General features: G+C 54.5%; 5 protein-coding genes across 5 annotated transcripts; 3 read left to right on the forward strand and 2 right to left on the reverse strand.

The window, feature by feature from the left end:
• Positions 1-31: 31 nt before the first annotated feature.
• C7974DRAFT_217924 (nucleolar GTP-binding protein 2) lies at positions 32-2618 on the forward strand. Its single transcript, XM_046137110.1, has 2 exons — positions 32-365; positions 413-2618. The coding sequence occupies exons 1-2, from the start codon at positions 222-224 to the stop codon at positions 2264-2266; spliced, it is 1998 nt and encodes a 665-aa protein (XP_045995588.1). The 5' UTR covers positions 32-221; the 3' UTR covers positions 2267-2618.
• Positions 2558-5101, forward strand: C7974DRAFT_217913 (siderochrome-iron transporter-like protein Sit1). Its single transcript, XM_046137109.1, has 8 exons — positions 2558-3119; positions 3172-3206; positions 3261-3279; positions 3332-3388; positions 3437-3501; positions 3555-3659; positions 3707-3988; positions 4039-5101. Exons 1-8 carry the CDS (start codon positions 2849-2851, stop codon positions 4972-4974), a joined length of 1770 nt encoding a protein of 589 aa, XP_045995589.1. The 5' UTR covers positions 2558-2848; the 3' UTR covers positions 4975-5101.
• Positions 5102-7511: 2410 nt separating this feature from the next.
• C7974DRAFT_217971 (mannosyl phosphorylinositol ceramide synthase SUR1) lies at positions 7512-9129 on the reverse strand. Its single transcript, XM_046137111.1, has 3 exons — positions 8689-9129; positions 8486-8641; positions 7512-8438 (listed from the first exon to the last, which is right to left on the reverse strand). The coding sequence occupies exons 1-3, from the start codon at positions 8965-8967 to the stop codon at positions 7875-7877; spliced, it is 999 nt and encodes a 332-aa protein (XP_045995590.1). The 5' UTR covers positions 8968-9129; the 3' UTR covers positions 7512-7874.
• A 737-nt stretch (positions 9130-9866) lies between these two features.
• Positions 9867-11618, forward strand: C7974DRAFT_217982 (uncharacterized protein). Its single transcript, XM_046137112.1, has 5 exons — positions 9867-10453; positions 10500-10704; positions 10764-11311; positions 11362-11434; positions 11505-11618. Exons 1-4 carry the CDS (start codon positions 10237-10239, stop codon positions 11367-11369), a joined length of 978 nt encoding a protein of 325 aa, XP_045995591.1. The 5' UTR covers positions 9867-10236; the 3' UTR covers positions 11370-11434; positions 11505-11618.
• A 179-nt stretch (positions 11619-11797) lies between these two features.
• Positions 11798-12375, reverse strand: C7974DRAFT_414869 (uncharacterized protein; the record flags this gene model as incomplete). Its single annotated transcript, XM_046143840.1, has 2 exons — positions 11798-12091; positions 12139-12375. The coding sequence occupies 2 exons, from the start codon at positions 12373-12375 to the stop codon at positions 11798-11800; spliced, it is 531 nt and encodes a 176-aa protein (XP_045995592.1).
• Positions 12376-12691: the final 316 nt, after the last annotated feature.

Genomic DNA, 12691 nt, shown 5'->3' on the forward strand with positions numbered 1-12691 from the left:
CTATTTGCGATTGTCTCGTGAATGGCAAGGGAAGGCGGTGGCGGAATATCGAAGTCGGGGCGGCGCTTACAAAGGACCCTCGGTGCGCTTGAAGGAAATAACTTTACAGTGGGGCCGCCGTGAATGACATCGCGGGGCAAATTTCACATCATCTAGTCCACCCCTCACAGGCACACGACTGCCACCAACACCACCAGAGATACCCACGCACAATCGCAAAGATGGTGCTTGCAAAGTCGAAGAAGGCCGTTGGCCTCGGCAACAGTCTTATGAACGACAGGTTCGGCAAGGGCAAGGGCGCCGATATGCGCCGCGGAAACTTCCAGGGCGGTATTGAGCGAACGAACCACCAGACCGGCGAGAAGGTAAGCAGCGGACGACTTTTGAGACAAGCTTTCCTGACACTGTGCAGTACATCACCAACGAGAAGAAGGAGGCGTCATGGGTGAAGATGCGCTCCGTCACCGAGCAGGGCGATCTGGACGAGTTCCTGGAGACGGCTGAGCTTGCCGGCACCGATTTCACCGCAGAGAAGATGAATAACGTCAAGATTATCCACAAAGACCAGAAGAACCCGTACCTGTTGTCCGCAAACGAGGAGCGCAATGTTGTCAAGAGGCAGAAGGAGAACAGGCACAAGTTGACCGTACCAAGACGACCAAAGTGGGATTCGAAGACAACACCGCAACAGCTGGATACGCGCGAGAGGGAAGCCATGCTGCTGTGGAGGCGTGGACTTGCCGAGCTCACCGAGAACAACGACCTGCTTACAACACCGTTCGAGCGCAATCTCGAAGTCTGGAGGCAATTGTGGCGTGTGATCGAGCGATCCGACTTGGTCGTTCAGATTGTCGATGCGCGAAACCCACTCTTGTTCAGATCCGAGGATTTGGAAGTCTATGTCAAGGAGGTCGACGCCAAGAAGAACAACCTGCTGTTGGTCAATAAGGCAGACATGATGACGCTGGAGCAGCGTACAGCCTGGGCTGACTACTTCGAAGAGAACGGTGTCAACTACAAGTTCTTCTCGGCCGAATTGGCCAAGGAGATGAACGAGGCAAGGGATGCCGCAGAAGAGGCATCTGGGTCGGAGGAAGAGTCAGAGGACGACGATGAGGTCGAGGACGACGAGGACGAGGTCGAGTCTGAAGATGACGATCTCGCAAAAGAGGCAAAGAAGATTGATCTGCAAGACAAGAAGGAGGAGGAGGCGAAGTGGGTCGACGAGGAGACAGTCGATACACCTGGTGATGGCATTCAGCTGGCAGACGGCGACGAGCGAACCAGGATATTGACCACCGACGAGCTTGAGGCCCTCTTCCTGGCACATGCCCCCGAGATCGACACCGGACCTGACGGCCAGCCTCGCAAGACCTCCATCGGTCTGGTTGGTTACCCCAACGTCGGTAAATCGTCCACCATCAACGCCCTCATCGGCGCGAAGAAGGTGTCAGTCTCGGCCACACCCGGAAAGACGAAGCATTTCCAGACTATTCATCTCAGCGAGAAGGTCGTTCTCTGCGATTGCCCTGGTCTCGTGTTCCCTAGTTTCGCGGCCACCAAGGCTGAGCTCGTCTGTGCTGGTGTCCTTCCCATCGATCAGCTGCGAGAGTACACTGGACCTGGAGGTCTTGTCGCACAGCGCATCCCGCAGCCTTTCCTCGAGGCTATCTACGGTATGAAGATGGAGGTCCGCCCGCGTGAAGAAGGTGGCACTGGCATTCCCACATCTGAAGAGGTCCTCCGTGCGTATGCCATCGCGCGTGGCTTCCAGACACAGGGTCTTGGTCAGCCAGACGAATCGCGAGCCGCCCGCTACATTTTGAAGGACTACGTAAAGGGAAAGCTCCTCTTCTGTCACCCACCTCCCACAGACCCGCCGACAGACCCCAAGCACTTCAATCGCGAGCTCTACGACGCTGCACACTTGCCCGAGAAGCGCCGTGCACGCCTTGCGCGCATGACAGAAGCTGCCGAAGCCGATTCGCTGATGGACGATGATGAGATTAACATGGCTCCCAAGACAGGCCAGAAGTCGCAGCGCATGGACAAGAAATTCTTCGGTCCTGGCCAGGGTATGACTCACGTCAACAAGCCCTTCAACTACCAGTACAGTGAGCAGGGCAAGGAGTTGAGCGGCAGAAAGCTTAAGACGATGAACGCACTCAACATGGACGTCGACCCGGCGGATCTGAGACTCAACAGCAAGAAGCACTTCAAAGCGAACAAGAGGAGGGCGAAGAAGGTGCGGGCGGAGTATGAGTAGGCTCGTCGTGTTGATTCCTGTCTTGTTACCCTCTCACAGGCTGTCACATTGAGACGCCTTCTTTCTTGTTACGAATGCATGGTTGGTGTTGCGGTCTGCTTTGCCGTAGCTACATCTGGCTACATACAAAATCCACATTTCTTCCTATGTCTTCGTATTGCATGGCTAGTCTTTCAAAATTTTACGCTCTTGCCGCTTTTCCGTCCACGATTGCTGGTAAGCTATTGCCGACAAGCATTCGCTTACACGGAAAAAGCCAGATACAGCAACCATAGGCGAACGTAACGTCGTCGCCAAGAATCGCGACTGCAAATCTTTGCATCTGATAAGATTACCAACAGCTGATCGGACCACTCCAATGCTATCACCCGTGTCTGCCCCACTCCCTGGCTTTTGACGGGGTCCGTGGATCCTGGAGTGCCTCGTGGTGGGCAGCTTGAAAGGGCAAAGCCTATCCGAACAGCTCCACCTTAAGGGACTACTTACCTGCTCACCTTCGCTCCTTCACTCCGGGCTACATACGATCCTGCGACACATCTACACAATTGCGGGCGCACCAACCAGTAGTAAAACCCTACAATAATGGCGTCTACTTCCTTGGACGACATCAAGCAAGTGAGGGAAAGCAGTCAGAGCGTATCACCTGTTGAAAAACCTATCAACGAGAACAAATCGCCCGGTGTTGCTCGCATCGAAGCTCTCAATGCCCACACCTCACTCACCAACCGCTGCTTCATCTTCTTCGGCCTCTTCCTCGTGGCATACGCCTATGGTCTGGACGGCTCTCTTCGCGGCGTGTACCAGCCGTATGCAACAGCTGGCTTTGAGACCCACTCAACGCTTGCAACCATCGGTAGATCTGATACCTTCCGTGTTCGAATTACTCCCGCTGATGCTGCGCTCAGGTGTGTTACGAAGCGTGATTGCCGCCGCGGCTCAGGTATGTTATTCAAGGCGCGCGAAGTGACCGACAATGAACTGACTTGCCCTGCAGCCAACGGCCGCGAAGATTGGTATGCTCGTTCACGTTCGTTTTGATATCGGACCGCTCTGACTCGAATTCAGCCGACGTTTTTGGGCGAGTTGAGGTTGTTCTCTTGTCGATCTTCTTCTATGTGCTCGGTAAGCAGACATCTCTTGCACAAACTTGAGTAATGCTGAGTGTGCTAGGAACGGTTCTTGAAGCTGTTAGCAGCAACGTAGAGACTTTCGTGGCAGGTGCGGTCTTCTATCAGGTGTGTACTGACCCATGATTTGTAAGTGACTTCAACGTATTGATCATACGCAGGTTGGCTACACGGTCATGATCGTGCTGATTGAAATCATCATCGCTGATATCACGTCCCTCCGATCACGTCTCATTGGTTCATATGTGCCAGCCCTACCGTTTCTCGCAAGTTCTCCTACTCTGGCACTCTGCGCACCACTGACAGACTCTAGGTCAATACTTGGGTCAGCGGCGATGTCACTTCAGCAGTCTTGAACGCTACAACCTGGCGATGGGGAGTAGGAATGTGGGCAATCATCTACACTGTATGCTCGATGCCTTTGATTGCAGCGCTTCAATGGTCAACATACAAGGCCAGGAAAGCCGGGGCACTTGACAATTACAGGACTCCGTATCAAATATACGGTGGCAAGCGTCTCGCATCATCGATCTTCTGGCTACTGGACACCCCAGGTATCATACTCCTCATTGCGGTCTTTGGCTGCATCCTCACAGTAAGCATGCCATATACATTACCGCAACAAGTCCCACTGACAGTCTCCAGCCCTTCACGATCGCAGGTGGTGTCTCCTCTCAGTGGGGGACAGCCAAAGTTATCGCCCCTCTCGTCGTCGGTATTCTCTGTATTCCAGTCTTCATCATTTGGGAACGCCGCGCGCCGCATCCTATGCTGCCATTCCATCTCCTCGCTGACAGAGCAGTATGGGGCGCTCTCGGTATTGCATGCACTCTGAACTTTGCCTGGTACATGCAGGGCGACTTCCTCTACACTGTTCTTGTCGTCTCCTTCAACGAAAGTGTCAAGAGTGCGACGCGCATCTCCTCACTATACAGCTTCAGCTCCGTCATCACTGGCCTTATTCTTGGTGTGGTGGTTTACCGCGTACGACGCCTGAAACCATTCATTGTATTCGGCACCTGTCTGTTTCTGGTAGCTTTCGGTCTGCTGATCCACTACCGTGGCGGTACCAGTTCAGCAAACCATTCCGGACTTATAGGCGCGCAGATCTGTCTTGGTATCGCAGGCGGCATGTTTCCCTATCCAGCGCAAGCCAGCATTCAGGCAGCGACCAAGCACGAGCACGTCGCTATCGTTACGGGTATCTACCTTGCCACCTACAACATAGGCTCTGCGTTCGGCAACACTGTCTCGGGTGCTATATGGCAGCATGTCATCCCCAACGAGCTTGTCCGTCAGACTGGCAACGCTACTCTATCTGCTTCAGTCTACAAGGATCCCTTTGGATTTGTTGCGGCGTATCCCGTTGGCACACCAGAGAGGGCGGCAGTCATTGTGGCATACCGACATGCCCAGCGCCTGCTCTGCATCGCTGGTATCTGCTTATCTATCCTTCTGATTGGCTTCTCGCTGGTCATCCGCAACCCGGAGCTCGGCAAGGAGCAGAGTCTGGAGAATGCCGAGCAACACGACGAGCAGAGGACAGAGAAGAAGGGCATGTGGGAGTGGCTCAAGCGTTGAGTAGTTCGAAAAAGGACAGGTGAACCGTGAGACCGGGGTGTAATGAACAGACAACAGGAGCTGACACTTGACTGATAAACATACTGCTTTTGGTGGTGTAGATAGTGATGCGGAATTTGAATTTGCAAAAAGTCTGCTGAAGTGTTCTTGAACATATAGATGATGAAGAGCCTCAAACGTATTGCAGTAGTCATTGTATTTCCAAGCAGATTTGTGTGATCTTGCATGTGTAGTGAACTTCCGTGTAGAAGGTCTGAGTCTACACACCCGTACACACTGATATATCGAATGTATTGTCACTGAATAGAAGTATATAGTAAAGTGCCCTACACGGAGTTCTTCTCGATCACTTTAGATTTTGGTACTGATTTTCCGGCATATCTACAAGGTACAGCAGCTTATAGACACATGTGTAGGTACACTCATAGGAGTGATATTGTATAGATGTAAGATACTTTGCTTCTCTACGGCCGGCTTACACATGCTGTCAAGGACTATAGTTTCCTATCAATTCACTGACTTACACAGAGCCCCACAAAGATCTCTGTAATAGTCCATTGACCTGTATACAATTGATCAACCAAGTACAAGTCTGACCTTCCTAGATACTCCACAGGCCTGCGCAAGGGCCGAGTGCTCACTTCCTAACCCGCTGTTCAAGGTGTTTCCACATGTGACTCTGTAGTAAGTATACCTGCCCTGTCGTTCTATCAACTTACAAACCTGATCATCCAAGATATGCCCAGGCCTCCGCGAGAGCTAGGTGTTCACAGCCCATGATCCACTACTCCAGGATGAGTCTGTAGTATAGTATCACTCACCCTGTCATTCTACTCACCCACAGACCTGGCCATCCTAGGTGCTCAAGAGTCGGGTATCCACAACCCGCAGCCCGCAGTCCAAGGTGCTCCCGCCCTCAGTTCGTCGCCGCGGAGTCGCACACAAGGCCGTCGAGGCCCAGCATTCGAGCTCGTCCTTCGCCGGACCTAGCTCCCCACACCTGCCCGTCCGTTCTGCTAGTCCATCCCTGCAGTCGCCCCTGTCGTTCTACAGCAACAGTCTGTGTGTACACACAGACGCAGAGCCCATGCTAGGCCGTGGCAAGGGGAGGCCGTGGCAAGGGGCGCCCTGTAGGACAGAATGTGGATACGCACATAGCGTGTGTACAGAACCCTGCCACGATCGAGGGCTAGCTCGCGGGTAGGTGTCGGTGAGAGTTTTGGCTAGTTGGGCAACGTGTTGCGTTCGTCCAGGCGCTGACCTGCTGCATGCACGCCTGCCGGCACTACGTAGCAACCCAACGTGGCATGGGGCTGCTAGCCTGGGCTCTGAACGTGAGGCCGCTGCCGGGGTCGTAGCAGATGCCGGGATCGCAGCAGATGCTGGGGTGGCGGCAGATGAAGGCGCGGTGAGGCGACGAGGTGGCCTGCGGGCTCGGCGTGAGGCTGCTGCTGGGATCGGTGTTGTCGCAACGCTGCTGGCTCGGATCTTGGCTTCGAGGGCGCGGACCTGGTGGGCGGAGAAATATACCGTGTTGGTCGGGGTCTGACGTGGACTGGGCGGCAGGCTCCTGCAATGTTAGATCGATCGCGGTAGCGAGTCGGCTGCTTGCCACGAGCACCCTGGAGGGCCTCGTACGCAACGGTCCTTCAACCCTGAGACCGCCCATCCGCTGTCTGCCAGCCGTGATGCCGAGTCTGCGAGTGCGTCCGTCCGACCTGGATTACGACGACTGCGACTACGCACCACCCCGGTACGGCGGCTCGATACGCGGTGTCGGCGCGGCCACGTTGGTCCAATCTGCAGAGCGCAACGTTCTCCAGCCGTTGTGACTTGCTGTCTGCATGCCCATGTACCGGCCGACATGCCACCCTGTGTGCGGCAAATAGTTGTCTGCGCCCAAAACTATTCTTATCGGAGCCAATAGACCGCAGAAATGCCACTGAATAACTCCGTTCAGGCGCATACACTCAACGAGACGAGTCTTGATGAGATTAATGATCCCTCTTCCCTGATGCCGTGTTTTGCCAAGCGGTTGGTTGGGGTGCAGTTCTTTCGGACCGCCAGCCGTCCACTCTGCCGCTGCACAACCTCGAGGTACAAGGGTCTTCTGCGTAGATTGCGTTCTCCTTCGTGAATGCGAGTGCGAGCGGCTAGAGCGTGATCTCCCGGCATCGAGCTCGACGATCGCGGTCGCTGCTCCGGTCGCCTCAGCTGCCTCACAACTCAGGCGTAGAGATGAGTACCTATTCTGGGCTCTGCTTGGGCCAGACCTGTGCCGGAAGACAGCGGATGCTACCCACGTGATCGTTCCCCGCGTCGCCGTTCCATACGACGTACGCAGGTACGATCACGTCTAGGTTACCTTGGGATCTGGGGTCGGATCGGCACGGTCTAGTCTGACGTCCATCTTTTTCTTTTTTGCTTGGTTTTGGTCAACGGTGTTCGCACGTGCAAGGCATCAGAGTCTTCGTTGCGACGGCGAATTGATGTGGATGAACATGATTAATTGCGGCATATGCCGTTTAAGGTAGAGACATGTCTCGCCTCGGTGTCTCTAGCTTGCGGTATTAAACGCCCTCCGATCCTCCGCACTCGCAGAGTGCGATTTGGACAGGACGACGCGACCGCTCTAGAGCCTTCTAAATGCTAAGTGGCGACTCTCTAGTCTTTGCTTTTCGAACTGATGACGCACCGGATCGTGCTGGCGCCCGCCAAACGTGAAAATAATTAAATGATACAACAAAATAGTGTGCGAGAAGGAAAACAATGGGATGTCGATGAATCGAAGAATGCGATGCGTCGTGGAAAGTGACATGCGCCGGGTTATGCAAGTGGAAATACAGACAATGCGCTCATTAAACATCATGGGTCGAACATTTACGCTGCCGAGGTCTCGCTCAGACCTCGTGTCGGTCGTCCAGCTCAACGTCCTTCTGGCTTATGCGGCGGTAGAACGGTAGTCGTGCATACGCAGATCGTAGTCTGGGCGAGCTGGGTTGTTTGTTGCCCTTATTCAAGAAGAAAACCTTGTACAACAGCCCGAGAATGGTGAAACCGACTGTGAAGCCGATGAGGGTCACCAAGATCCAGTGGCTGCCCAGCCAGAAGATGACCTTGACGTCGGTCTTGTGCCAGCTGTTGCCCAGATGGTGGGTGAAGAAGCTCCATGCGTGGTTGTTGTACTCCTCGGGGAACAGGATACGCAGGCGATCGTTGCCCTCGGGGTTCTGGTTCATGTAGTGGCGCCAGACAAGACTGAGGTAGAGAGGCCCGGTTGTAGCCATAACAGTGATATACGGAAGGGGCCAACGACGGTTGTAGTCGGTCAGAGAGTCGATGGCCTTGAGGAAGAATGGGTGGCGGGGGACTGCGCCCATAACGTCGTTGGAGATACCGGTGGGAATGGTGCGGCGGACCCAGGCTGGGTAGGCGAGGAGAGGGTCGAGGCTACGGTTGCATCCCTAGAAGCTGTTAGTCGTGTCCAGATGTCAACTACAGGTTTACATACATCGTCCAGATCAATGTAGATGCCACCAAAGTGGTGCAGCACAAAGTATCGAATCGTGTCGGCACGCTGGATGGGGTATGGGTAGCCGTCGAATGTCTCGAGGAACCATGGGTACTCGTCGGAAATAAACTCGCGAGCCTTCTTGTCGGTCCACAGCTAGTCTTGTCAGCACCTGCTCCATGGAACCATTGTTTTGACCATACCTTGTACTCGTAATCCGGGTGCAGATCGATGCATGTCTGCTGGGGGCCCTTCCAGTGCGCAGGAATGCTCTCGTTGATGTACGTCTGGTGGATGATCTTGGGGATCAATTGCGCGCGGTCGTTGCCAGCGCTCGAGTTGGGGGCGGGCAGCTCGCCGCGCAGAATCGCATCTTCGCGACCAGTCGCGACCAGTAGCCCGAGCAGTGTCCACACGCTGTGCACGGCAAAGCCGAGAACGACAACGGTGACGAGAATAAATATTGTCACGCCTCTCTTCATGGCGGCGGTTGTTGCTGCGCGGTGGAGACCTCCTTTTCTTAGCGTAACCTGGGGGTGTTGAAAGTCGCGTGCGCCGAACAGGGAGTTGGGTGAAAAGTGCTGGGAATAAGCACGTATGGAGCGGGAGGGACGTCTCGGGGTTTTGTCTCGAGGACTTGGCGAGTAGAGGCAGAGAGAGGCGTGAAAGAATGGTGCGCGAGACAAGACCGGTGTTGGTGGCAGTGCTGCTGCGCCAGTAATCTCGCTTCCAGCTAAATCCTACCGCGACAACTCGGCCAACCAATTGCACCTCTCCCTGTCGGCATCCACGAACTAAAACGCGGGATGGTCTTTGCACTTTTTTCGATAAGCGCGCAAAATGCGATAAGCTACTATACGACTGTACGGTCCTGTCTTACTCTCTTGTCTGCGAACTTCATACCCTTCTCGGCATCACACAAACACTTCTGCAGCCATCTTATCTCACCGCATTCTCGCAGCAACGTCTCAACTCGGTGTCCGTTGCGAGCTGTGGCTGCGCCATCTTAAAAGCCGCGCCGCCCATGACGATCACCTGCAGGCCCTACGCTAGATGCTTCGCACATGCTGAGCTCAAGGCGGTAAAGCACTCGCTGGGCGCTGCATACCCGCCACCTAACCTACATACGTCATGAGCCACGCCTCTCTCCCGCGTACAACTCCAAGCGAGCTCCCAGACATGACGTGAGGCGGGCTTCAGAACGTCGTTGACTGTGCGACGCCGATCTATCTCGTAGCTGCAGGTTCCTAGAGCATGTCAGTAGCGCTTTGTGGGGGCAAGGCTATCACTCTAAGGTCACGTGCAGGCTGTGCAACCACTGATCACCAGGACAACCTTTTACTTGTGTCTGAATACTGATGGCTTGACATTGGTATAGGTTTTTGTCGTGACTTCAATACCGTTCGGTGTCACATCTAGCGGGCCCTACGAGAGCAGCCCAGAACTAACAGTATTTGTATGAATAAAAGACAACATTGGCTGTCCGGTTTGTGTGGCATTTACCAATACTCAACACATACCCTCAATCTTCTCGACCCATGCAAGGACTGCAGTTTCCAGACGCTCTATAAACCGGCAGGTGCGGTTGATTCATCAGAAACTTGCTCATCAAGAGCGGTCTTTCCTCCTACAATCACTGCTTCTCATGGCAACCATTGAGCTCCCACCATGCTTTCTGCCTGTACACGAGCCACAGCCTAAGACTATGTTCCTCTCTATCCTTCCCTTGGACTAACACTCTACCCCTACTAATGCATTCACTACCATCTACTGAGCGGGGTTGGCTCACAACTGCCGCGACAGTGGCTTTGCTGCCATCAACAAGCCACCAGGACCATGTTTCAAGAGCGCAGGAGGTCACCGATCGATGCGATCCTTTGCTGCGACATTGTGGCGAGAGGTTGTCTGCGCGCGGAGCGTTCACAGTCATCTCAATGCTATGCATGGCCATCTTGGGTGGGCTCATTGGTGCGCAAGCAGACCTCCTATCGATGAGACGCATTGACAAGGTCAGGTTATCGAGTGCGACAAATCAGACGCAAGGATCTGGAACACTTGTGCTTTGCTCATGTTCTCATTTGCCTCCTCTACGTACTGTCGATGTGTTTCGTCTTTGCGGCCGCAGTGGTCAAGTCCGGCCTTGGACTATCCTCGTTCGGCATCTGTCGGACAGCCATCTTCCTGTGCCTCTCATTCTACGTTTTAAGCAAGATCTCCATGTAAGTCGTTTACACCCTGGTTTTGTTTATGCCAACGTGTAACTAAATTCGATGAATAGGTATCTTTTCCTCGCCGAGAGAGCCCATGCTATTCGAGCCCCGTTCAAGCGCCGCCTTCACGACTGGCTCTGGGTCATTGGAACGGGTGCTGTTATTACTGGTTTCGGCGGCTTAGGTATCGCGGCCTTTCTCAATCCTGTGACGGAAATGTCCCCGATCGATGGTCTGTGCCGCATCGGTATACCGCGCTACATCACGATACCGTTGGTGGTGTACGATGTCGGAATCAACGCGTTCCTCACACTGACCTTTGTGTATCTCCTGGGCCCAATGATACGAGCCGGGACTCTTCCTGACAAGACTTTACCAGCAACACGCTTCGCGGAGTGCTTCAGTGGCATTTGCGAGCGTTCAAGGAGGAGAACCGGCGTTCTTGTGGCCGACAGAGGCAACCAGCATGTGGTTAGGAAGTTGGAGAAACTTATTTGGAAAACCTTCATTGGATCAGTGCTGGTGGCGATACCAACCGTCAGCAATGTCGCGGTCCTGACTGCAGTCGGAGGGCGAGAGCTGGGCTGGGTGTGTCTTACAATATGCACCTTCGACGGTACGATATCAGATCTCGTACGGCATCAACTTGCTGACGATGATCACCAGTGGTGTAGACTGCCGGCGTTGCCCATTGGTTGTCTTCCGGCGCAAGCGAAGCTGAAAATAGACAAGCAGACGAGTAAGTGGGACTGGCCCTCTCGGCCATATTATATGGTCCGAACAAGGCTGATGTATTCTATTTCAAACAGACGATACTCGTCCCCAAGACTGTCTCTGAGGCAGACCACGTCAATGAGATCGCAGAAAGCGAAACGAGTAGCCCTCTCTTCCCTGTCGCTCGATGAGATTTGGTCTGGAGCGGCATGCGACCACGCCGTTCGTGAGAATGCGCCAAGTTCATGCTCTGAGAAGGCCCGGACAACCAAACCGTCAAGCCAGCAGTCTGACCCCTACTTCGATGCGGTAGACATGATGGGTGGGGAGGCAGACTCTTCTTACACGACTCCTCCACGGTCGCGTTCACTTGCGCTGCCTGTTACCGTTACAGATCTGAATCCTCCTCCTCGACGATGGTCTGTGACAGGAGACCTCTTCTCCTCGAGGAGGGAGTCCTGTCCACTGCCACACGATTGGGACTTTGTAGAACAGGCGACAGCTTCTCACGCTTCTCGCGCTGAGCAGTCCTGAACTCAGCAGTGGTGCGAGCTCTGCGGGCTGGGGGTTTCGAGGCAGCATCAATGCTGAGGGTTGAGGACAAGAACTTGAAGATGAAGTAGAGCACGGCGCCAGTCATGCACCCTATGAGGCCAGCAGTTCCAAGATAGATGTAGAGTGTCTGGCTGTTTTAGTGGTGTAGCTACTTCCTATACACAGTAGATGTACCTCGATGCGCTCCAGCCACTCCACCTGCAGCGGTAACGTGACGACATGAAACAGACCCTTGGCGAGATGTACAAAGGGGAGCAGCACAAAGCCGCCCACGATGGCGATTGGCGACAGCAGGAAGAGGACTAGGCGCAAGATGGGTGACAGGACGAATCGCACGGCATGGAGGAGCTTGGTGATGGGCAGGCAGAGCAGCTGCACGACAGCGAGGAGGTTGGCGAGCGGCTTGTCCATGTTGTTGTGAGGCACTGAGGCGTGAAGGAGACGTCCACGACGCCACGGGCTGTGGCTTGTGCAGACTATCGGCGATGGACAGCTGCAAGCCATGCAAATCGCCGTCCCTGGCGTGTCCCGCATGCATCCTGAATCTGAGACAGGTGTTGGGAGCCTAGCTGCCATCCGCCGTTCTGTCGTCTCTGGCGATCCCCCGTGTCTGACAGCGCTCGCAGCATCGCCGGATGGGGAACCAGCACTCGTCGAGCTCGCGGTCGACGCCGGCGTCGTCGCAACCGCAGTCGCCCGTTGGCTCGAGCAACGCACCCGCGTCACA

The sequence above is a fragment of the Boeremia exigua genome (genome assembly GCF_020726555.1).
Source record: "Boeremia exigua strain MPI-SDFR-AT-0100 chromosome Unknown C7974scaffold_8, whole genome shotgun sequence".
Lineage (NCBI taxonomy): Eukaryota > Fungi > Ascomycota > Dothideomycetes > Pleosporales > Didymellaceae > Boeremia > Boeremia exigua.